At 46.5% G+C, this 24,220-nt stretch overlaps 1 protein-coding gene across 2 annotated transcripts in view; it reads right to left on the reverse strand.

The window, feature by feature from the left end:
• The window catches only part of PGM1 (phosphoglucomutase 1), an 85,197-nt gene that overhangs the window by 34,438 nt on the left and 26,539 nt on the right, over positions 1-24,220 (reverse strand). The window contains exons 1-4 of one of the 2 annotated variants that reach the window (XM_077450561.1): positions 13,000-13,362; positions 10,694-10,856; positions 6,352-6,498; positions 2,413-2,538 (exon numbers count right to left, since the gene is read on the reverse strand). In XM_077450561.1, coding sequence (XP_077306687.1) covers positions 2,413-2,538; positions 6,352-6,498; positions 10,694-10,856; positions 13,000-13,257 — 694 coding nt within the window. In that variant the 5' untranslated portion in view covers positions 13,258-13,362. Of the gene's footprint in view, positions 1-2,412; positions 2,539-6,351; positions 6,499-10,693; positions 10,857-12,999; positions 13,363-24,220 lie in introns of those variants that run through there. The other variant, XM_077450562.1, reaches the window with a different exon arrangement.

The raw sequence follows: 24,220 nt of genomic DNA on the forward strand, positions 1-24,220 counted from the left end.
CGATTTTTTGTTGTGTACTAAGCGATGCTTTACATTTTTTTACAGGTTACATGTTTAGAGTTACAGAGGAGGTCTAGTGCTAGAATTCTTGCTCTCACAGTAACGATGGTGGCGTATGTAATCTGTGTGTATCTGGCTCTGATACTAACCAGTGCCTACCCAGGGACTGACTAGCATCTCTCCCCAGCCTGTCCCCACACACCCTCTCACCTGCTGCCCTGTGAATGGGGCAATCACTCCCGCAGTGTTATTGTGTTCTGCCAGTGAATACAATGATTAGTGTTGCTAACTATAGCTGGCAGCACTGATTGTTTTGGGGAAAACTTGACAGGCTGGTTGTACTCAAGTCGGTTAATAGGTTGACTTGTGTAAAACCAGCTAGCCCATACATAGATCAACTATGGCTGGTCTCTGCTTAATTGGTGTAATTTCAATCCATGTATGGCCAGCTTAACCACTACGCAGTCCCTAAACATCCTTCCACAAACCTTTCCATTTTTCATTCCCAGATTACTTCATCCTCCTCTCCTATACATAGTGCCCACTGTCATACTCTCCACAATTCTCTCCTATACATAGTGCCCACTGTCATACCTCCAACACTTCTCTCCTATACATAGTGCCCACTGTCATACCCTCCACACTCCTCTCCTGTACATACTACTCACTGTCATACCCTCCATACGCTTCTCCTATACATAGTGCCCACCGTCATACCCTCTCTCCACACTCCTCTCCTGTAATTACTGCTTACTGTCCTACTCTCCACACTTCTCTCCTGTACATAGGGCCCACTGTCATACCCTCCACACTCCTGTAGATATTGCTCACTGTCATACCCTCCACACTCTTCTCTTCTACATAGTGCCCAATGTCATATCCCCTACACTCCTCTGCTGTGCATACTGCCCACTGTCATACCCTACACACTCCTCTCCTGTACATAGTGCCTTCTGCCATACCCTCTGCACTCCTCTCATGTACATAGTGCCCACTGTTAGACCCTCCACATTCCTCTCCCTCACCTGCACATACTTCCCACTTTTATACCATTCATACTCCTCCCCTATGCCTCTTACCCACAAAAACTGTTATTTAAAATTATACTGAATATCCTCAATGTTACCAGCTCTAGAATGGGCACACTTTTGTTAGTTCAACTAAAGGAAATCTCACAGTCCTCATATTTGTTCTGCCCCATTATTAGTACTTATTTAATTTTGTAATTACTATTGTGATGTATAGAGGAACATAGGGGATGTCAGCTACTCCAGATATAGCACTTGTAAAAAAAGCGTCCCTGAAAATATTTTTGAAATGTTGACAACTATGTACTTAGGCACTGCCCAAGGGCCACAGGTAGGGGGCCCCATGACAGGCGCCTGTGATATTAAAGCGGTAGTAAACTTTTCTAACATTACTACTTTTTAGAGGTCCTGGGGTAGGTTATGCCACAATGTACAATTATGCCCAGCATATTAGCACATTAGGGTACACTTACCTGTCAGACTGAGCCCTCCAGTGCTGTGCTGTGATCAATCTGGCGGAGCCCGAGCACTTCCATCTTCACCCGGTCTTCCTTCTGGGTTCTGTGCCTTCGGACACTTGCCTTGGCCAGGCTGCTTTGATGTCATTCCCACACATGCTCATATGCATCCTCTCTCTCCCATCCCCCCCTTTCTCTCTCATCCTCCCTCCCTTACCCCTCACACCTCTTTCATCCCCTTTCTCCCTCTCTCTCTCTAATTTAATTTGTTATAACAAAAATAGTTTGCATTTTTATTTATTTATTGTTTATAAAAGGCCCCACAAAAATCTTCAGCACCAGGCCCACGAAGTTCTTAATCTGGCCCTGGGCGGGTGACCTCCTGCTCCGGGATGGTGGGCTGGCAGGTCTAGATCATGGGTTGCGGACCAGCCATCCCAGAGCATCAGCGTTGGCATAGATCACTGCGGCGTTCGCGGTGACCTACGCCACTTCCGGCGCCTACTCTGTCCTCCTCCGCTGTCTTCTGGGAGACAGAACATAGCAGGGACCAGTGAGGACGCGCAGCGCGACTTGCGCATGCGCAGTAGGGAACCAGGAAGTGAAGCCACACGGCTTCACTTCCTGATTCCATTACCGAGGATGGCGGTGGCAGCAGCCGAGAGCCGACGGACAGATCGGCTTCTGCTGCCGACATCGCGGGCTCCTTGGACAGGTAAGTGTCCATATATTAAAAGTCAGAAGCTGCAGTATTTGTAGCTGCTGGCCTTTAATCGTTTTTTTTTTCAGCGGACCTCCGCTTTAAGTGGCCCTCACTCTTCAAAAGATTGGGCACCCCGATCTCAAATTAAGAAAAAAAAAACTGACTAGAGATATTTTTAATTCGTAGAGCAAATGTTATGAATTTTTTACCCCAGACAGGTTACCTCCGTGCATGGCGTCGAGCCGGATATTCAGCCGGTTCTGTCCTGAAAGCAGTTCTTTTAAGGCACTGAAGTCAAAGATATTCCTCAGCATGTTTCCATACGCCTCCACCGAATCCACAATCTCAACTGTGAAAGACAAATGAAGAGAAATCATATCTGGTGATCCTGCAATGAAGGTCTACCAACTATGGGCCCTGCCATTTGATGGAGCTACGAGCATTTAAAAAGATGTTCTGTTATTTAATGCAAAAATTACATTATTAAGGAAGCCATGATAGGCTCCCCCCCCAGCTTGGGACTCAGTGGACAGATGTATGTTAAAAGAAAGATGGAATGAGATCTGGAAAGCCCTGGGTCTCCTGTTGTCTACTAAGTAGTTTGAGGAAGGGGGGGGGATCACCGTTTGTATTGTTTATGGTGCTAAATTACTCACCTACAGTATTGTCTGTCTGCTAGCAAACCACTGAGGGATGTGTTTATACTTGTAATAATGTGTATTGTACCTTGTGAGCTCAAAGTCGGCAAGTCTGACCTGGAAGGAGACCTCTGAGTCATCCAGGTGGCTAATTAAATGTAATATTTATAATATATGTCAGTTGTTGGAATTATATTCCTGTGTACAGGTTAGGGTAATATTAACAGGAGAACGGATGTCCTCCTGTGGGATATAAAAGTATGTGTCAATTTCAAAAAGAGAGTTCCAAGCTTTGCAGCCAAACGAGTCATGCCTGGTTCTTGATTGCAATAGGTTGCTATAATATCTGATATCCATGCTCAGACTGGAGGAAGTGGTATACTGCACTCAAGCGGAGTGTGGGACGTTCTGTTACAATTAGGACAAAAAAAGGTTTTCATTTGAAAATGAATGCAAAATTGAAATGTAAACATATTGCAATCAATCTGTGGGCTGGTGGTAAGTAAAGCTTGGTTTTTCCTCGGTTTATCCTTGGGTTTGTTTGTATCTGTTGTTAGCTTTCCATGCTTCTTACTGTGATAGCCAGCTATAGGTGTGAGCAGGTGGCGTCTTTTTGTGTCACATATTGCAATCTATACAGTAAGGCATAAAAGTGAAATAAGATGATGATTCCGACTTATGCTGCTTTATAGAGTAAAAAATAAAAGAATAGACTAGAATAAAATACAAGATAAAAGAATAGAATAGAACAAAATAAAACATAAGAAAATAGAATAAAATAGAACAGAATGAATATAGCCGTCTGCCAAAATTTCAAATCGGTTTTAAAAATAACGAATGTGAAACAAATCGCTCTAACGACAATATTTGCGCAGCAGTTTTTTTTTTTTTAAATGCATTGCTTTTGTGAAATAATACAATTTAATGAGTTTTAATATGAAAAAAAAAAAAACAATAAAATACTCAATTGTTTGATAAATTATGAAAGATGAAGTTATGCCAAGTAAATAAATGCCTAACATGTCGCGCTTTAAAATTGCGTAGGTGCGTGGAACGGCGCCAAACTACAATATGTAAAAATCCCTATAGATGATGCTTTAGAAGCCTTTACAGGGTACCAGTTTAGAGTTACACAGGAGGTGCGGTGTTAGAATTATTGCCGTCACGATACTATACCACTCACTGCAATACCTCACAAGTGTGGTGCAAGCACCTTTGTGCGTAATCACAGTGGCGCTTTAAAAAAAATGTTTTTTCTTTTATGATCTTTTGTTTTTTTACACGGGTTCTTTATAAAAAATAAATAAATGTAAACATCCCTTGTGACAGTAATAGGCATGTGGCAGGTACTCTTTATGGAGAGATCTGGAGTCTATTAGATGCCAGATGTCTCCTCCAAGCATCTGATCACACCATGTGTGTACCTATACACACATATAATATATATATATATATATATTTTTTTTTTTTTTTATATATATTTTATGTTTTTTTACATACTGTAACATTTTGGCAACAAAAGACACAGTAGGGCTTATTTTCTGGGTAGGTCTTACCATGTAATGCACGTCTTCTCACCCCCCCCCTCTCTCCCTGCCTGACAGGAATCCCCAGTGTGAACTGAGTTAAAAATGCTTGTAAAATCCTATAATCCACTGTATTACAGTAGTATATAATGTAAATGTGTGTGTTTCCATATTATAATGGTGCCAAATACCTTTGTTCTGTGACACACCAGAGCTCTCTTTCCAGCAATTATATTTAAAAAACACACACATGGTGCATTATATACTACTGTAATAGAGTGGATTATAGGATAGTACACGCATTTTAATCACTTCAGACCCAGGCCAATTCTGACATTTCTCTCCTACATGTAAAATTCCTAATTTTTTTGCTAGAAAATTACATAGAACCCCCAAACATTATATATGTTTTTTTTAGCAAAGACCCTAGAGAATACAATGGCGGTCATTGCAACTTTTTATTAACGGTATTTGCGCAGCAATTTTTCGAACACGTTTTTTTCAGAAAAAAAAACAGTTTCATGCTTAAACAAAAAAAAAAAACAGTAAAGTTAGCCCAATTTTTTTGCATAATGTGAAAGAGGAGGTTACGCCGAGTAAATAGATACCCAACATGTCACGCTTCAAAATTGCACGCGCTCGTGGAATGGCGCCAAACTTTGGTATTTAAAAATCCCCATAGGCGACGCTTTAAAAATTTTTACTGGTTACATGTTTTGGGTTACAGAGGAGGTCTAGGGCTAGAATTATTGCTCTCGCTCTAACGTTCGCGGCGATACCTCACATGTGGTTTGAACACCGTTTTCATATGTGGGCGGGACTTATGTATGCGTTCGCTTCTGTGTGCGAGCTCACGGGGACAGGGGCGCTTAAACATTTTTTTTTTTTTTTCTTATTGTTAATTTTATTTTTATTTTTTTAGTTTTACACTTAAAAAAATAAAAAAATTGATGACTTTTATTACTATTACAAGGAATGTAAACATCCCTTGTAATAGGAATATGGCACGATCGGACATATTTACAGTGAAATATGGGGTCAATAAGACCCCATATCTCACCTCTAGGCTGGGAAGAATAAAAAAAAAAAATAAACGATCCTGGCTTCCTAGCCAGATTGGCGCCGTTAATTTGAATACCGAGGCCGGGCGTGACGTCATAACATCGCGCCCGGCCTCCGAACGATCATAGAGACTCCGGGGACAATCTAGTCCACCGGAAATATCTATGATCACATGCTGGGGCCGGCGGATCCTGTGACCGACTCACCGATGGAAACGGTGAGTCGGTAGAAGCACCGGAGGGCGGCGGGAGGCGTCCCCTCCCGCCGCCCGTAAGAACGATCAAGCGGCGGAACAGCCGATATGATCGTTCTTATGGTGTAGGGAATCGCCGGCTGAAAACGGCAATATCTGAATGATGTCTGTGGACTCAGGCATCATTTAGATATAACCAGCGAAACCCCATGATGTCAATAGACGTATTGCGGGTCTCAAGTGGTTAAACTAGGGCTTATTTTTAGGGTAGGGCTTATATTGCAGCCCTCCTGGAAAATAACGCTAGGTCTTATTTTCAGGAAAACACTGTACTATCTTTGCTTATAGCAGCGAATTTTACTGCTATAAGCAAATATTTTTTACTGAATGACAGTGTGTAGACACTGTCTATTGTTGTGATTAGCCCTGTTTGTACCATTTGATCACTGTGGCCAATCACAGGTAGCAAAACATTTGCGTACAACCATTCACTGTTTACAACCGTTATGCGATTGGTCGCAGCAATCACATGACACTGGCAGCAGGCCGGTATAGTGATCAGTCATCAGTCCGGTGGAGGCAGCGGATGACAGATTGCGCCAAAGTCGGAGGAGCAATCGCGCGAGGCACGTTCTCAGGAAAGGCTTCATGACTTCCTCCCAGAACAATAGGGTTCCCGTCCATCATTTTACGATGCGGGCGGGAAGCAGTTACGTTAAATAGAAAAACACGGATGTCCTTACCGGTAAACGGCTTGAACTTGTTCTCCAGATCGAACTGTTGTCTGCCGATAGTCGATAAGTCAACCTTCAGGTCTGGGCAGATGGCGTATTCCTCGATGGTTTTGCTGAGCTGGAAGATCTTATCTGTGATGGCTTCGGGTGCCGGCCCTGCCACAGACAAGGACGGACATATATATATATATACATTTATATATATAAATAATTCAGGCACAGGTCACAATCTGGGGTAAATTCACCATTTTTGGTGCAGTGGGAACTTCAAAGCATAAAACATACAACAGATCAAATTTTTTGATAGTCCATTAAAATGATCACAGAAAACATCCAACGTGTTCCAGGTTCAAAATTCCCCCTTCATCAGGGCTGAGTAAACTTTAAAGCAGAACTCTGGGATCGACAAAAAAAAATCCACAAATAAGTACACCCCCCCCCCCCCCCCCCTTTACACAAAACACTAAACAGTTATTACATTTGTGACATTCCTTACCACTGAAAACTCCAATTGCATTTTCAGGAAGTCCGTTCTGTAATTCAAAAAATGCAGCATCTATTCTGCCAAGGAGGAGGTGTTACACCAGGGATTGCATCACATTATCTTCTATCTACACTATAATCAAACTACATTTCCAATCATGCTTCGGGAATTACAGTGAACGAGGGAGAGTACACTAGGCCTGTCCATGTTAAATGTGAAGAAGCCCACTTCATATATCACCCCCTCATTCTGCAGCCAGCCAGCCAGCCAACCAGCCATGCTATTTGGCAACACACAGCAGGATAGGTAGGTTGCAGCCTTATAAATGAAAAGCATGTTTGCGCTCTCCTCCTCTAGCCGCAACAGGAGACAAACATATCACTGAACTGTACACACATGTCCATAATTATATATTATACCCGCTGTGCTCTGCTGTAATTCAGTATTAGAAACATTCCTCCGCCTGCTGTAGCTTTGAGATCTTTCGAACAGCAATCAGTGGTTGTATGGTGTATATGAGCACATCCCTAGATGCAACACAGACAGAGCCGGGACATGCTGCATCAAGTAAAGGCACAAGTAAAGGTCGGCATGAGGAGAAAAAAAAAAGGTGAAGCGCTAACTTACTAATCAATAACACAATAATGGTGGCACTCTCTAATGTATGGAAATCTCAACAAACTTTAATATTACCACAATTCCAGTCTCTGTGATATGTAACGTCACATATAATACACAGACTGAAAATAAGACATAAAAAAAAAAAAAAAAAAAACTTTGCAGGGACAGTGGAAACCCTTCCTATCGATATTTGCCAGTGAGCTGTGTTCACTACTTATCAGTGCAGCTTATCAGTGCCCATCAGCGCGCCATATCAGCATGCCATATCAGCGCTGCCTCATCAGCGCGGCATATCATTGCTACCTCATCAGTGTGGCATATAAGTGCTACCTCATCAGTATGGTGGTCGGGGGGCGGTGCTAGCAGGGAGCAGAGAAGGAGGGAGGAGGAGACCACCTCTATGGGCGGTACAGACCGAGGGTTTACTAGACCCCTCCGCCCACTACAGCAAGCGGGGACGGACATACATCCCTGCTTGCTGTAGATAGGACTACAAATGGGAAGTGGCAAGACCGGTGGCTGGAGGTACAGGAGGAATGGGTCTTACAAACAGAAACCCCCCGGGGATTAACAGCTTTTCTTTAAAATCAGCAGGCTATTAGATACGAACTACAGAGCTCAGATGACGATGGATGCCATAGTTGGTGAAAGTAGGAGATCAAGGAAATAAGAAAAAGTTTTTGCCCGGAGTTCTGCTTTAAGGCTTAGGTGGACTTTAATGGAAAGTAAGAGAGAACCTTAGATTAATTGTATATAAAAAAAAAACAGTTGTGCAGCATGGGTCAGTCTATGCTGAGACAGCAAATGTTTATAGCAGGACTTCCAAACTTTCTACTGTTTTATTTTTTATTTGTTTTTACTTAGGATATTTACATGGGTCTTTTGCAGCTTAATGCAGTATCTGCTACCTGCGACCCATATCAACAGCTTTGTATCCAATCTGTTGTCCAGTATCCTTTTTCCATTTTTGCCAGCATTTAACCCACAATGAAGGATGTGGGGGGGTTGGACCTTGAAAGGTGTTGGCTGTCTATCTTTGACCTTTTCTACATTCCTCAGGATCTCCTATAAGGACATTAACAATTTTTGTAAAGTCTGCAATTCTATGGTCGATGCCCCAGCCCCCATGTTGGCTTTTTGCCCACTCTGGGCATTTTTTTTTTGAAAATCCTTTTATATCTAAGGTTCAAAGGTTTAGTACAGGTGAGTTTATACCTGAAATCAGGGCTTAGGGACAAAGGAGGACAATAAACAAGGCACCTTTGCAGGTGTGATCACCTAGCCAAGTACTCTAAATCACAAAGAGTAATAACATGGAATACCATTGCTCTGGAACACATAAATTACACTGGTATATGTGTTACTCAGGCGTAGTAGAATCAATAGTTGTAGACGGGGATATATCCCATATTTTGTGAAACTTTGTGGAGCAGCCACGAGAAACGCAAGTAGCCTTAAAGTGGTTGTAAACCCTCACAAACCACTTTGACCAACAGGTAAGCCTAGATTAAGGCTTACCTGTAGGTCTAAGCCCTTGTACACACGGTCGGAGAATCCGTCGGAATGTGTCCTATCGGACCGTGTTGTCGGATAATCCGACTGTGTGTGGTATGCATCGGACTGATTCCGTCTGAATATCCGTCGGACCCAATTTTCCAACTTGTTGGAAATATTTTCCGACCAACTGGTTCGATCAGACATACTCCGATCATGTGTAGAGAATTTTGATCGGACCAAGTGCCACGCATGCTCAGATCAAATTCCTACATCAAAGCTATTGGCTACTAGCCTGAATGTAGTCCCATCGTAACGAAATTATGTCATCACGTTCTGAATGATTGGATTTTTCGACAACTTAGTCCGACCGTGTGTATGCAACAGTTTCGGACGAGATCCGACGGATTTGGTTGTCGAAATCTCCGACCATGTGTACAGGGGCTTAGAAATATCTCCTAAACCGTGTAGGTATATTTGCCGAAAGACAGGCACCGCTGTCTACGGCGCTTGCGCCGTAGACAGCAGCGTGCAGGGGCACTGAGCACGCCGCTGTCAACGGCGATATGCCGCGAGTGGCGGGTACCATGACGTCATCGCGGCTTCGTCGAATGACAGCGGCGGAGCAGCGAGACCCACCAAGAAGATGGATGCTGCGGACTACAGGGGACAGCGGTGACTTCGCTGGCTCCGGTGTCAGGTAAGTGACACATAATGGACTATTATGCGATGCATAGTAGTCCATTATGCTTTACCTTTGCAGGGAATCAAAGAGGAAGTAAACTCATCAGGGTTTACTTCCTCTTTAAGTGGTAAAGCCAAATTAACCAAATTTTGCCAAAAGTTTCGCCAAGGAACCGAGGAGGATTTCCACCCGAGTACGATAGCTTTATGGGCACAATTAAGTAATAAACCCAAAATTGTTCTGGAGGCCCTACAGAGAGCTAGAAGGTCTACCAGTCCCAGCAGACACACCTCACTCTTTAGTGGCACCTGAATGGTGGTGACAGAGAGAATGAATGAAGTCACGGGTGACCAGAACATATGGATTTGGGCACACTGCCAGAAGACATGGTTGAAATCCACCGAGACTGAACCACACCTTCAGCAGATGGCCAGGACAGATGAGTATATCCTAACATGGGGGTGAGGTAGACTCCAAGCAGGATCTTAAACTGAATGAACCTATTCCTGGTGGACACCAATTGTGAAAAAGTTCATTCCCACATTTCCCAATCTTCCTCGTCTAAGTCAACAAGCTACTTAGTTCTGAGGGACTCGAGTCCAGTATGAAATCGATGGTAGTAACTCTTTATAAATGGTGGACAGAGGTTTGACCATGGACTCATCCCTGAGATTTTCCAGAGTCGAGTTATAGAGAGCAACTTGCCAATGGTCAAATTGAGTATTAAAAAGGCAGGTCTGAGCTGTAAATATCTAAACAGAATTGAGTTAGGTTAAAGCACCAGTATGGTTTACCTATTGAAGGTCTGCAAATGACCCTCAAGACAGATCCAAGTATGCAATACCTCTACTCTCCCAAATATATGGATCAGGGATTGAAAAATCCCGACCGCTTGGGATTAAACCATAATGGGGTGTCCAGGGAGATATGCACAGAAGGATTGGAACGAAAACATCCTTTACCGCTGACCAAGCTTTTAGCACAGGTATTCATAGCAATTCACCCTGGCCAATATATAGAGCCCCCCACCCCCCCATCAATTTATAAAGTAGAGATGACCTACTGACCTCCGTTAGAAGTGTTGAATTTAATTCCGAAGTCTCCATTGGGACCGCCGGGGTTGTGGCTGGCGGTCAAGATGATGCCGCCGATGGCCTTGATCTTACGGATGACGCAGGACACGGCCGGGGTGGAGAGGATGCCATTCTGTCCGATGACTAGCCGGCCAATCTGAAATAAGAAATGCAGGGTAAAAAATTTTTTTTTTTCGAAGAAAACTATTTTTTAAAATTCTTTAGGCAGTAAATTGATTGTTTCATCGAGCCCTGACACTAAAATACCAACATTACTATATAAACATACAAATACCTCCTTCCTTCCTTCATTCCTTCCAGCATTCAGCTACTTAAAGTAGAACTCAAGCCAGAACTTTTAAGCGTAGATGTAATCCCAATCACTAAAATCTCATAGAAGCTTAGAAATAGAACTAAAAGGCAATTTTTTTTTTCTTCATTTAGGATTAAGGGAGGGGTTTTTATTTTTTGTCAAATTGTCCCATGGGGAAGATTTCCCTCCACTTCCTGTCCCATAGCCAAAAAACAGGAAGTGAGAGGAAATCCTTCCAAGATGAGGGAATCCCTGGTTGTCACCAGTACTATTTTTGGGGTTTGCAAGGGTCCTGCTTCAAGGCTTGCAAAATTCAGAGAATTCAGAGATCTGAACTGGGTTGGAGGGTCATAGTCATCTCAAGTAATGAAAAAGTTCAACTGAGTTGTCGTAAAATACAAGGGGTACCCGTTGCTTCGACAACTTAGATGAGAGAATTTCCACTCACTTTGCAGAAATTTCCAATAACGTCCTGTATCAGACAGGAAATGAAGGGAAATCTCCTCTATGGAACAGATGTCAAAAAAATGGGGCTTACAGGCGTTTTACCACTTTGCTTTTCTATTCAAAACAAAGGCTTTTTTTTTGTTTTACGTAAAAATACAATTTTAATAACACAGCTATATGAGGGAAAAAAAATAAAAAATGTGTAATATGTTATATATACACATACATTACATTATATATATATATATATATATATATATATATATATATATATATATATATATACACACACACACACACACACACACACATACATCTAATCTGTTCAAAAAACGGCTCAGACTTTAAAGATTTTTTTTTTTTTTTACAAAGAGACTGCAATTAAACACAGCAAAAATGTATAAACCAAAACCTTCCTTCTTCAGACATTTCTGTTTTATTTACTTTTTTAATACATTTAAATAAAATTTATATATATTATACACATATACATATACACACACATATACACACACACACACACACACACACACACACACACACATATATACGTTTTACTACTTTGCTTTTCTATTCAAAACAATGTTTTTTTTTTTGTTTTAAGTAAAAAAAAAAAAATGTAGTTATAGATTCTAGAGAATTTAGAAACCCCCAAAAAAATAATAAAAAATTACAATGTGTTACAATTGACCAGCAAATACTTTTTTTCATATAAAACCATCTAAAAAGGAAAAGAAAAAATATAAGCCATAATTACATAGAGCAAATATTTACACGCAACATGGATGTTGTTATAATGGCCTTTATTATTGATTTATCAATAAATGATATTAGAATGGTAGTGGAAGAATTTGAAGCCTAAATTAAAAAAAAAAATAAAAAAAAAGAAGCCATTATTGCATAGAGCAAATATTTACTTGTAGCCTGAATGTTGTTATAATCGCCTTTATTATTGATTTATTTATCAATAAACTATAGAAATGGTAGTGGAAGAATTTAAAGCCTAAAATGTATCTTTTCTCTTTAATAAATAAATAATAAAAAAATAGTTTACAAGCTTAAAATTTAAATAAAAAGACAAACAAATAGCTGTATTTAAAAACACAATTTGTAGAACTTATTTGTTACAGCTGCGAAGGCGGAGACTGGAAACTGGCCTTCGTCATTGCCACCCCCCCTTCTTTACTTGTCAGAATCAAAATCTCACTCATTCGAGGAATCTTAAAAGCACGTTAGCTCTGTCATCCCGTCAGATAGGCAATGCTACATAAAATGTTCCCTTCTGGCAAGATGACAAATCAAAAACGCCACAAATGTCAACATTCACAGAACAGGAAAAACCACAAATATTCATTTACAGGAAAAACTACATACGAATACTCCATAATAAGGGTTAAAAACATAAAAAATAAAAAAATAAATTATAAAATAAATATTATAGATTATAAAAATAAAAAAATGTATGAAAAAAATATATAAAAAAGTGGTCTAACATGAAGTTTAGGAAAAAACAAAAAACGCATGAATACATTCTACCAACCCCATTTGCGGCAGCCATTTGAACAATTGTCTCGATGGCGAACTTATTAAAATATCTTCCGTCCCCGCCCACCACCATGGTGGACCCTTGGCGGTCTCGGAGGTCGATGGAGAAAAAAATGCTTTGTACGAAGTTCTGCAGGTAGTTCGGCTTGGTCTCGAAATAGTACGTCCTCTTCCTCAGCCCGCTTGTTCCCGGTCTCTGCTGGTAATACGGCGCCGTCGGCACCGTAAGCAGCGGCAGAGGGCTGTCATCCATTACTTCAAATCATCAAAATCCACCCAGGAGATAAATCAGTGTGCGAAATAAAACAAATACCACGGAGGTAAATGGAAGAAATTAATTTCAGGAGCAGCAATGTCAAATCCACCAGTTGAGACATTCAGGGAGAGGAGACCAAAAATAGCTCCGGATCCCAAGTCAAAGTGGTTTCTAAGTGTAACCGAAGAACGCGTCTTACACATGTCCCCAGCGATCAATGTCAGAGGACGGGCAATTTCCAACATCTACGGAGCTTTTTTACTTTACACCTTCACAGGAAGACTTGGAGGTTTCTCTGCGAGAAAAATTATTCTTTTGGTGGAGGAGGCCGGTTACGGTGGGACGGTGAAGACCACAAGGCACGTCTGCCCTCTGGCGCCAACGTGGCAGAGAGAAGGAAAACGACAGGTATTTTAGGATTCACCCGGTAGCTCTGGTGGCATGCCAGGCATGATCTGACTGGGGAGAGGCAGAGATTGTTCGAGAGCAAGAAATACACAACGGCTCGTTCTGTACCAACCTATGTGGGCACCAGAAGGGTCACAGTCGACCTGTAGTGCAACTACAGCATGCAAATTTTTGGAATTTATTTGTTCCACAGAAAACCACTTTTTTTTTTCAAAAGCATTTACTTGAGGTCAACACAATAATGGATATTTTTCATTTTCCTTGCATTCCTGACATTGCCCTGTTTTAAAAGGACCATTGCAATGTGCCAAATACACTTGGCTATGCCAGGCTCTTCAGTGCACTGTGCCAGGGATTACAGGCCATGTCTCCAACAGGGGCGAGCTGCCCTACTGGCCGTGGCCCCCTACAGAGCCCAGCTGCTTTTCTGGCTATGGCCCCCTACAGAGCCCAGCTGCCCTACTGGCCGTGGCCCCCCACTACAGAGCCCAGCTGCCCTACTGTCTGTGGCCCCCCACTACAGAGCCCAGTTGCCCTACAGGCCGTGGCCCCCCTTACAGAGCCCAGTTGCCCTACAGGCCGTGGCCCCCCTTACAGAGCCCAGTTGCCCTACAGGCCGTGGCCCCCCTTACAGAGCCCAGTTGCCCTACAGGCCGTGGCCCCCCTTACAGAGCCCAGTTGCCCTACAGGCCGTGGCCCCCCCTACAGAGCCCAGTTGCCCTACAGGCCGTGGCCCCCCCTACAGAGCCCAGTTGCCCTACAGGCCGTGGCCCCCCCTACAGAGCCCAGTTGCCCTACTGCCCGTGGCCCCCCCTACAGAGCCCAGTTGCCCTACTGCCCGTGGCCCCCCCTACAGAGCCCAGTTGCCCTACTGCCCGTGGCCCCCCCTACAGAGCCCAGTTGCCCTACTGCCCGTGGCCCCCCCTACAGAGCCCAGCTGCCCTACTGGCCATGGCCCCTTATAGGGCCCAGCTGCCCTACTGGCCATGGCCCCTTATAGGGCCCAGCTGCCCCCTACAGGGCAGAGCTGCCCCGCTGGCCGCGGCCCACCTACAGGGCAGAGCTGCCCCGCTGGCCGCGGCCCACCTACAGGGCAGAGCTGCCCCGCTGGCCGCGGCCCACCTACAGGGCAGAGCTGCCCCGCTGGCCGCGGCCCACCTACAGGGCAGAGCTGCCCCGCTGGCCGCGGCCCACCTACAGGGCAGAGCTGCCCCGCTGGCCGCGGCCCACCTACAGGGCAGAGCTGCCCCGCTGGCCGCTGCCCCCCTACAGGGCAGAGCTGCCCCGCTGGCCGCTGCCCCCCTACAGGGCAGAGCTGCCCCGCTGGCCGCTGCCCCCCTACAGGGCAGAGCTGCCCCGCTGGCCGCTGCCCCCCTACAGGGCAGAGCTGCCCCGCTGGCCGCGGCCCCCCTACAGGGCAGAGCTGCCCCGCTGGCCGCGGCCCCCCTACAGGGCAGAGCTGCCCCGCTGGCCGCGGCCCACCTACAGGGCAGAGCTGCCCCGCTAGCCACGGCCCCCTATGAGGGCAGAGCTGCCCCGCTAGCCGCGGCCCCCTATGAGGGCAGAGCTGCCCCGCTAGCCGCGGCCCCCTATGAGGGCAGAGCTGCCCCGCTAGCCGCGGCCCCCTATGAGGGCAGAGCTGCCCCGCTAGCCGCGGCCCCCTATGAGGGCAGAGCTGCCCCGCTAACCACGCCCCCCTATGAGGGCAGAGCTGCCCCGCTAGCCGTGGCCCCCTACAGAGCAGAGCTGCCATATTGTATAGGCAATGGCCCCTGATTATAGGCAATGGCCCCAGGGTGGAGCTGTCCTGCTACTCAGTGCACCATATAATGCCGTGCAGCATGGGGTCATAGTGCCATGTATTTTAGGCATGGTGACATCTTTAGTGTCACATTCTCCGGGCACTCTAGTCTTACTGTAGACTGCTACGGATTTCTAAGCTGTGCCACGCAGTCTGCAGTCACAATATGATGGACCAGGTATGAATGGCACACTTGGGGCTGCTCTTCCTCCCCCCCCCACCCAGGGTAACGTACTATTCCAGGCACGGCGCCCTCCAGTGTCTGTGCATTGTGCCAGGTGTCCCAGGGACAGCTCTGCTCTCTAGTGTCGCTCTGCAATGCAGGAACTTTTTGGCATCTTGTGTACATGACTTGGCAGCCATCCTCAATCCTGGCACTGCCCAATCCTAACCAGCCGGTAATAGAGACCGCCACTAATCAAGTGTCAGCCGAGTTTATTCTGATTTGACCTAAACCTGTCAGATCACCTTTGGCTTCGGGTCCCAAAAAGGTCAGCAGAGCCAATTAACAAGAGAATTATAAAAGCAGGAAGAAGTTTATATAAAATAAGTACACCCCTCACATGTTTGTAAATATTTTATTCTATCTTTTCATGTGACAACACTGAAGAAATGACACTTGTCTACAATGTAAAGTAGTGAGTGTACAGCTTGTATAACAGTGTCAATTTGCTGTCCCCTCAAAATAACTCAACACACAGCCATTAATGTCTAAACTGCTGGCAACAAAAGTGAGTACACCCCTAAGTGAAAATGTCCAAATTGGGCCCAAAGTGTCAATATTTTGTGTGGACACCATTATTTTCCAGCACTGCCTTAACCCTCTTGGGCATGGAGATCACCAGAGCTTCACAGGTTGTCACTGGAGTCCTCTTCCCCTCCTCCATGATGACATCACGGAGCTGGTGGATGTTGGAGACCTTGCGCTCCTTCACCTTCCGTATGAGGATGTCCCACAGATGCTCAATAGGGTTTAGGTCTGGAGACATGCTTGGCCAGTCCATCACCTTTACCCTCAGCTTCTTTAGCAAGGCAGTGGTCGTCTTGGAGGTGTGTTTGGGGCCGTAATATTGGAATACTGCCCTGCGGCCCAGTCTCTGAAGGGAGGGGATCATGCTCTGCTTCAGTATGTCACAGTACATGTTGGCATTCATGGTTCCCTCAATGATCTGTAGCTCCCCAGTGCCGGCAGCACTCATGCAGCCCCAGACCATGACACTCCCACCACCATGCTTGACTATAGGCAAGACACACTTGTCTTTGCACTCCTCACCTGGTTGCCCCCACACACGCCTCACACCATCTGAACCAAATAAGTTTATCTTGTTCTCATCAGACCACAGGACATGGTTCCAGTAATCCATGTCCTTAGTCTGCTTCTCCTCAGCAAGCTGTTTGCAGGCTTTCTTGTGCATCATCTTTAGAAGAGGCTTCCTTCTAGGATAACAGCCATGCAGACCAATTTGATGCAGTGTGCAGCGTATGGTCTGAGCACTGACAGGCTGACCCCCCCCCACCCCTTCAACCTCTGCAGCAATGCTGGCAGCACTCATACGTCTATTTCCCAAAGACAACCTCTGGATATGACGCTGAGCACGTGCACTCAACTTCTTTGGTAGACCATGGTGAGGCCTGTTCTGAGTGGAACCTGTCCTGTTAAACCTCTGTATGGTCTTGGCCATTGTGCTGCAGCTCAGTTTCTGGGTCTTGGCAATCTTCTTATAGCCTAGGCCAGTGATGGTGAGCCTTGGCACCCCAGATGTTTTGAAACTACATTCCCCATGATGTTCACCTTAACTGCAGAATGCATGAGCATCATGGGAAATGTAGTTCCAAAACATCTGGGGTGCCAAGGCTCACCATCACTGGCCTAGACATCTTTATGTAGAGCAGGGGTCTCAACCTGGCGGCCCTCCAGCTGTTGCAAAACTACAACTCCCATCATGCCTCTGCCTGTGGGAGCCATGCTTGTAACTGTCAGACTTGCAATGCCTCATGGGACTTGTAGTTTAGCAACACCTGGAGGGCCGCCAGTTTGAGACCCCTGATGTAGAGTAACAATTCTTTTTTGTCAGATCCTCAGAGAGTTCTTTGCCATGAGGTGCCATGTTGAACTTCCAGTGACCAGTATGAGAGAGTGAGAGCAATAACACCAAATTTAACACACCTACTCCCCATTCACACCTGAGTCCTTGTAACACTAAACGAGTCACATGACACCGGGGAGGGAAAATGGCTAATTGGGCCCAAATTGGACATTTTCACTTAGGGGTGTACTCACTTTTGTTGCCAGCGGTTTAGATATTAATGGCTGTGTGTTGAGTTATTTTGAGGGGACAGCAAATTTACACTGTTATACAAGCTGTACACTCACTACTTTACATTGTGTCATTTCTTCAGTGTTGTCACATGAAAAGAGAATAAAATATTTACAAAAATGTGAGGGGTGTACTCACTTTTGTGAGATACTGTGTGTATATATATATATATAAATAAAATTCTCCTAAAAAAAAAAAAAACACACAACAATAATTGTTATTAAGGGCAAAAGTTGCTCAACTCTTGTACAGTTGTACCGTTTCCTCTCCTGGACTGAAATGGCTTCCTCGGATTTCACTGCACACTGTGAGCTTCTCACAATGTGCGTTAAAAGCTGCAGCAAGTCATATAGAGCCCACCTCATTTCCTGGCTGGAAGATGTCCAGCATCATCTGCTCTTTCCTCCCCAGCTTGACTGTCCCTGGCTCCGTCCCTGTCATTCATTGGATTCCAGTTCTTTTCATCATGGAGGCTCAGCATGAAAAAGCAGCCTGCCTAGGAACACCCACATTTCCAGACACCCACCCATCAAGGCATTTTGATATTTGCATAACTCCTCCCATTGTTTCCATCATGGCTGAGGACACTTGGGAGGAGCATCTTGTCGGCCCCTCCCACCAGCTATGATCTGCCTGCATTGCCTAGAGAAACGCAGAGACCCAGAGAATCACAGCCCAGTGAGCAGACTGGAGGAGGGGAGGTGATCAAGGAACCTATTTAGGAAGTGACTGCAAAGAGGATGCTGTAGATCAGCAATACTGGTATAACATTTGGGATAAAACATAAATGACTATACTTGATTCTTTAGCAAATTAAATGTCATTTTAGGTGAGGTTCAGCGTCCAGAATCCCATCCCACGCTGCCTCTCTCGGCTCCCCAGCAGCTCTGCCCTCTGGAATCCGTCAGAGGTAACATTTATAGAAGTCCGGCTGTAAATGGAGCCATATGGAGCACCTGTTTCCCATCCCTCCCTGCTGACCTTTGCACGGGGATCCTGATTACAGCATAGGTGGAGGGTCCAGTATTTGGTCCCCCAACCCCCACCCCACCCAATGCAGTAACCTAATCCTTTCTAATTCGATTAAGGTCACAGTAACAAGAACCTGCTCGTTGGTGACACCTTGTGGAGAAAATACAATACTACATCTTACCAGGAGATTGTGGCTGAACAGTAGAGCCCAATTGTAGAAATAGAAGGATGGATTTGGGCATTGCGTATTCATCTTAGTGGAGTATACGGAAACACGATATAGATTTTATATACATGCATATAAAACAAATATATACATTATAAATGTTTTTTTTATTACTTTGAATTATGTGTGGAGTGGGATCAGAACCCCTGTCAGGTTTTTATTGCTGTCTATGCTTCTTCTGAGGATAATCTTATTTGTTTAGGGGGAAAAAAAACATAGAAATTCCAAAATTGTAAAGTTGTCACTGAAAGAGGTGGCGACAGGAAATCTTCCAAAAGACAAAAAACTGCCCGGGGGGGATTTCTCTATTCTATCCCATTTTCTGTCATGTCTTGAGGACAGGAAGTTAAAGGAAATCTCCCCTATGGGAGATTAAGGCATTACCACTAGTGATGGACGAACTTCCGACGGGACGTTTCGCGAACGCGAAACGCGAACGGACACAAACGTTCGCGAAAACGACCGTTCGCCGCGGGCTCCATTGACTTCAATGGGAGGCGAATTTCGCAAACCTTTAGGTCGAATTTGCGGCCACGGGGTAATTATTAGGGGGTAGCACGTAGTCCCACCACCTGGACAATAGCATAATACATGTATGAGGTGAATTTGGGATCGATAACTACAAGCATTTTTTTTTTATTTGGGAAATTGTTCTGACAATTCAGGACTATGGAGCTAATGAAGGCAATGGAGGAGAGGGAAGGTCAGGGACCAGGGTAGGCAAACAAGAGGGTGCAGGAGATACAGAGCACTGACAGCAGCACCGTAATACAGAGCACTGACATCAGCACCGTGACATACAGCGCTGACAGCAGCTCCGTGACATACAGCACTGACAGCAGCTCCGTGACATACAGCGCTGACAGCAGCTCCGTGACATACAGCGCTGACAGCAGCACCGTGACATACAGCGCTGACAGCAGCTCCGTGACATACAGCGCTGACAGCAGCTCCGTGACATACAGCGCTGACAGCAGCTCCGTGACATACAGCGCTGACAGCAGCTCCGTGACATACAGCACTGACAGCAGCTCCGTGACATACAGCGCTGACAGCAGCTCCGTGACATACAGCGCTGACAGCAGCACCGTGACATACAGCGCTGACAGCAGCTCCGTGACATACAGCGCTGACAGCAGCTCCGTGACATACAGCGCTGACAGCAGCTCCGTGACATACAGCGCTGACAGCAGCTCCGTGACATACAGCGCTGACAGCAGCTCCGTGACATACAGCGCTGACAGCAGCACCGTGACATACAGCGCTGACAGCAGCTCCGTGACATACAGCGCTGACAGCAGCTCCGTGACATACAGCGCTGACAGCAGCTCCGTGACATACAGCACTGACAGCAGCTCCGTGACATACAGCGCTGACAGCAGCTCCGTGACATACAGCGCTGACAGCAGCACCGTGACATACAGCGCTGACAGCAGCTCCGTGACATACAGCGCTGACAGCAGCTCCGTGACATACAGCGCTGACAGCAGCTCCGTGACATACAGCGCTGACAGCAGCTCCGTGACATACAGCGCTGACAGCAGCTCCGTGACATACAGCGCTGACAGCAGCTCCGTGACATACAGCGCTGACAGCAGCTCCGTGACATACAGCGCTGACAGCAGCTCCGTGACATACAGCGCTGACAGCAGCACCGTAAGCAGCCCCAGGAGGAAGTCAGCACAGCACAGGGATGGTGTGATCCCCTCATAATAAGAACCCCCAGGAGGAAGTCAGCACAGCACAGGGATGGTGGGAGCCCCTCATAATAAGAACCCCCAGGAGGAAGTCAGCACAGCACAGGGATAGTGTGATCCCTTCATAATAAGAACACCCAGGAGGAAGTCAGCACAGCACAGGGATGGTGGGAACCCCTCATAATAAGCAGCCCCAGTAGAAATATGACACCGCTCAACCTCTTCAAAGAGGAGGGTAGGGGCATATAGTACGGTGTGCTTTTTTGGGTCAGGGAAGTGAGCCAAATGAATTAAGAAGGTCTGTGTGCTTGATTCCAAAAATTGTTTATAGACATATACATGGTCTACTGATCACATGTGTTGAATTCCTCCGAGATCCATGCCTCATTCATTTTTAGAAATGTGAGGTAGTTAACACTGTGGTGAGCTAGGCGAGTACGCTTATCGGTCACAATCCCCCCTGCTGCGCTGAACGTCCTTTCGGACAGGACACTGGATGAGGGGCAAGCCAACAGTTCGATTGCAAATTGGGCAAGCTCTGGCCAGAGGTCAAGCCTGCCCACCCAGTAGTCTAGGGGTTCATCACTCCTCAGAGCGTCCACATCGGCCGTTAACCCAATGTAGTCGGACACCTGACGGTCTAGGCGTTCCCTGATGCTGGATCCGGATGACACCTGTCGATGGGTCGGCTGAAAGAATGACCTCATATCCGAAGTCACCAACACATCTTCAAACCGGCCTCTTCTTGCAGGCGCTGTTGGATTGGTACCCGCAAATCCTTCTCTGGGAGTGGGAATTGCTCCTCTGCCAGCGCACGCAAAAGCAGAATGCAGCATTTCTCGAAGCAAGGCCTGGAAGTGCTGCATTCTGACAGCCCTCTGCGACGGCGGTAACATTTCCGCCATTTTGTGTTTGTACCGGGGGTCTAAGTACGTTGCCACCCAGTACTGGTCCTTGACCCTCATGCTTTTTATACGGGGGTCCCTATTAAAACACTGGAGCATGAAGGCCCCCATTTGCACTAAAGTGGAAGCGGTGTGGTGGCCTGGCTCCTGCTCATCATCCAGGATAATGTCGTCCTCTTCATTCTCCTCTCCCCATCCTCGCACAACAGGGATCCCAGAAAGGTTTAAAGCATGCTCTTCTTGCTCCTGCTCATCCGCCCCGGCACCATCCTCCTCTGACTCCTCATCAGACTCCTGTTGTTGACTTGTCTCAGATAGAGTAGCCCCCCCTGGGAATTCATCCAGCATTGCGACTTCCTCATCTTCCCGCTCCTGCTCCTCCACAGCCTGATCAATGACACGACGCAATGCACGCTCCAGAAAGAAGGCATAAGGTACCATGTCACTGATGGCGCCATGGCTGCGACTGACCAGTTTGGTGATCTCCTCAAATGGCCGCAGAAGTCTGCATGTGTCGCGCATGAGCAGCCACTGGCGCGGTGAAAAAAAACCCAGCTCCCCAGAACCGTTTCTTTCGCAGAGTTCATACAGGTAGACGTTAACTGCACGTTTCTGCTGGAGCAGCCTATCAAGCATATAGAAGGTTGAGTTCCATCGCGTCGGGCAATCGCAAATAAGACGTCTGACCGGCAGATGGTGTCGCCGCTGAATGTCAGCAAGGCGAGCCATGGCCGTGTAAGATCTTCTGAAATGGGCCGAGATTTTCCTTGCCTGCCGCAAGATGTCCTGGACCCCAGGGTATTTGACAAGGAATCGCTGCACGACCAAGTTTAAGACGTGTGCCATGCACGGCACGTGCGTGATTTTGCCCTGTTTCAATGCGCTAAGCAGATTGGCACCGTTGTCACACACCACTTTACCAACTGTCAAATTGAGCGGTGTTAGCCACTCATCTGCCTGTGAACGCAAAGCTGAAAGGAGTGCCGGGCCAGTGTGGCTCTTTGCTTCCAGGCACAACAGACGCAGCACGGCATGGCAACGTCTCACCTGGCATGTGGAATAGGTTCTGGGGAGCTTGGGCGGTGCAGTGGAAGAGACGCTAGCAGCGGAAAAGGAGGAGGCAGCTGAGGAGGAGAGGGAGGAGGATGGAGTAGGAGGAGGAGAAGAAGAGTCAGGCCTGCATGCAATCCGTGGCGGTAAAACCAAATCTACACGGGTGCCACGGGTTACATGCTTGACGGCCGTCAGAAGGTTCACCCAGTGGGCAGTAAAACTGATATACCTTCCCTGCCCGTGTTTGCTAGACCACGTGTCTGTGGTCAGATGTATCTTGGCACCGACACTGTGTGCCAGAGATACATTCACTTGCCGCTGAACATGGCCATATAGCTCTGGGATGCCCTTCTCTGAGAAATACTTCCTTCCTGGGACCTTCCATTGTGGTGTTCCAATGGCCACAAATTTGCGAAAGGCCTCCGAGTCCACCAGTTTATATGGCAGTAGTTGGCGGGCTATGAGTTCTGACAAGCCAGCCGCCAACCGTTGGGCAAGAGGGTTATCCGGCGTCATCATTTTTTTACGCTCAAACATTAGGCCCACGGAAGCCTGCCTTTTTGCAGAAAAATGTGAGCTTGGCGTGATGGAAGGTGGAGTGGAGGACAATTGTGAGGAGAGAGGAGAAGGAGAAGTAGAAGACGAGGCTGGACGGTGAGAGCCTGCAGTGTGGCTTTGTGTGTTCCGTTGCTCCCACTGGGCTCGGTGATGGCTGCTCATGTGCCTTCTTAAGGCGGTCGTCCCTAGGTGAGTATTGGGCTTACCGCGACTAACGCGTTGACTGCAAAGATTGCAGATGGCAACGCTATTGTCAGCAGCGGACACGTTAAAAAAAGCCCACACTGCGGAGCCATGTGCCGGTGTCCTGGGAGCGCCAGATGTGACCGTACATGGTCGATGACTCGCTCCTGATACATTTGCAGTCTGCTTTGTCCCTGCTGTGCAATGTAAGTCATTGCTGCTTCTCCTCCCTATCTGCTGGTCCATATCTCCCTCTGAACTCCCCTCCTCTTCCTCTCTTGTGGGCACCCACGTGACATCACTAGACACGTCATCATCAACGTCACCTTCCCCACCGCTATAAGTAGAGTAGGCAGCAACACCGGGGACCAACCTCCTCCTTGGGCTGATCTGGGTACTGGCGTCAGACTGCTGAGTAGCGCTTGTTGCTACCTCCTCTTCCTGATCCAATACCAAGAGTGGCTGCGCATCAGAAATGTCCTCTTGATATGGATCGGAAAATAATTCCAGTGACTCAAGCGGAAGGTATGTGGTGGTGGTGGTGGTGGTCGTGTTGTTGGTGGTAGTGTCTTTGGGGGTGCACATAGCAGAGAGTGAAGAAGAGGGTGCAGATCGAGAGGATGAGGAGGGTGCAGAAGAGTAAGGCTGAGCGAGCCACTCAACCAAGTCTGGTGCATCCTTTAAAGTAATTGAACGCACCTTCTGCAACTTCCCACTTTGGCTCAAGCCTGTTGCTCCTGCCCTACCCCTACCACCCCTGCGGAAGGGCCTGCCTCTTCCTCTGCATGTCATTTTTTAAATGACCCTGTGACAAAACTCTTAGTCCCTATACCGCTGAA

This window comes from Lithobates pipiens, unplaced genomic scaffold, assembly GCF_037356315.1.
Source record: "Lithobates pipiens isolate NorthernLeopardFrog02 unplaced genomic scaffold, aLitPip1_a1.2 Scaffold_23, whole genome shotgun sequence".
Lineage (NCBI taxonomy): Eukaryota > Metazoa > Chordata > Amphibia > Anura > Ranidae > Lithobates > Lithobates pipiens.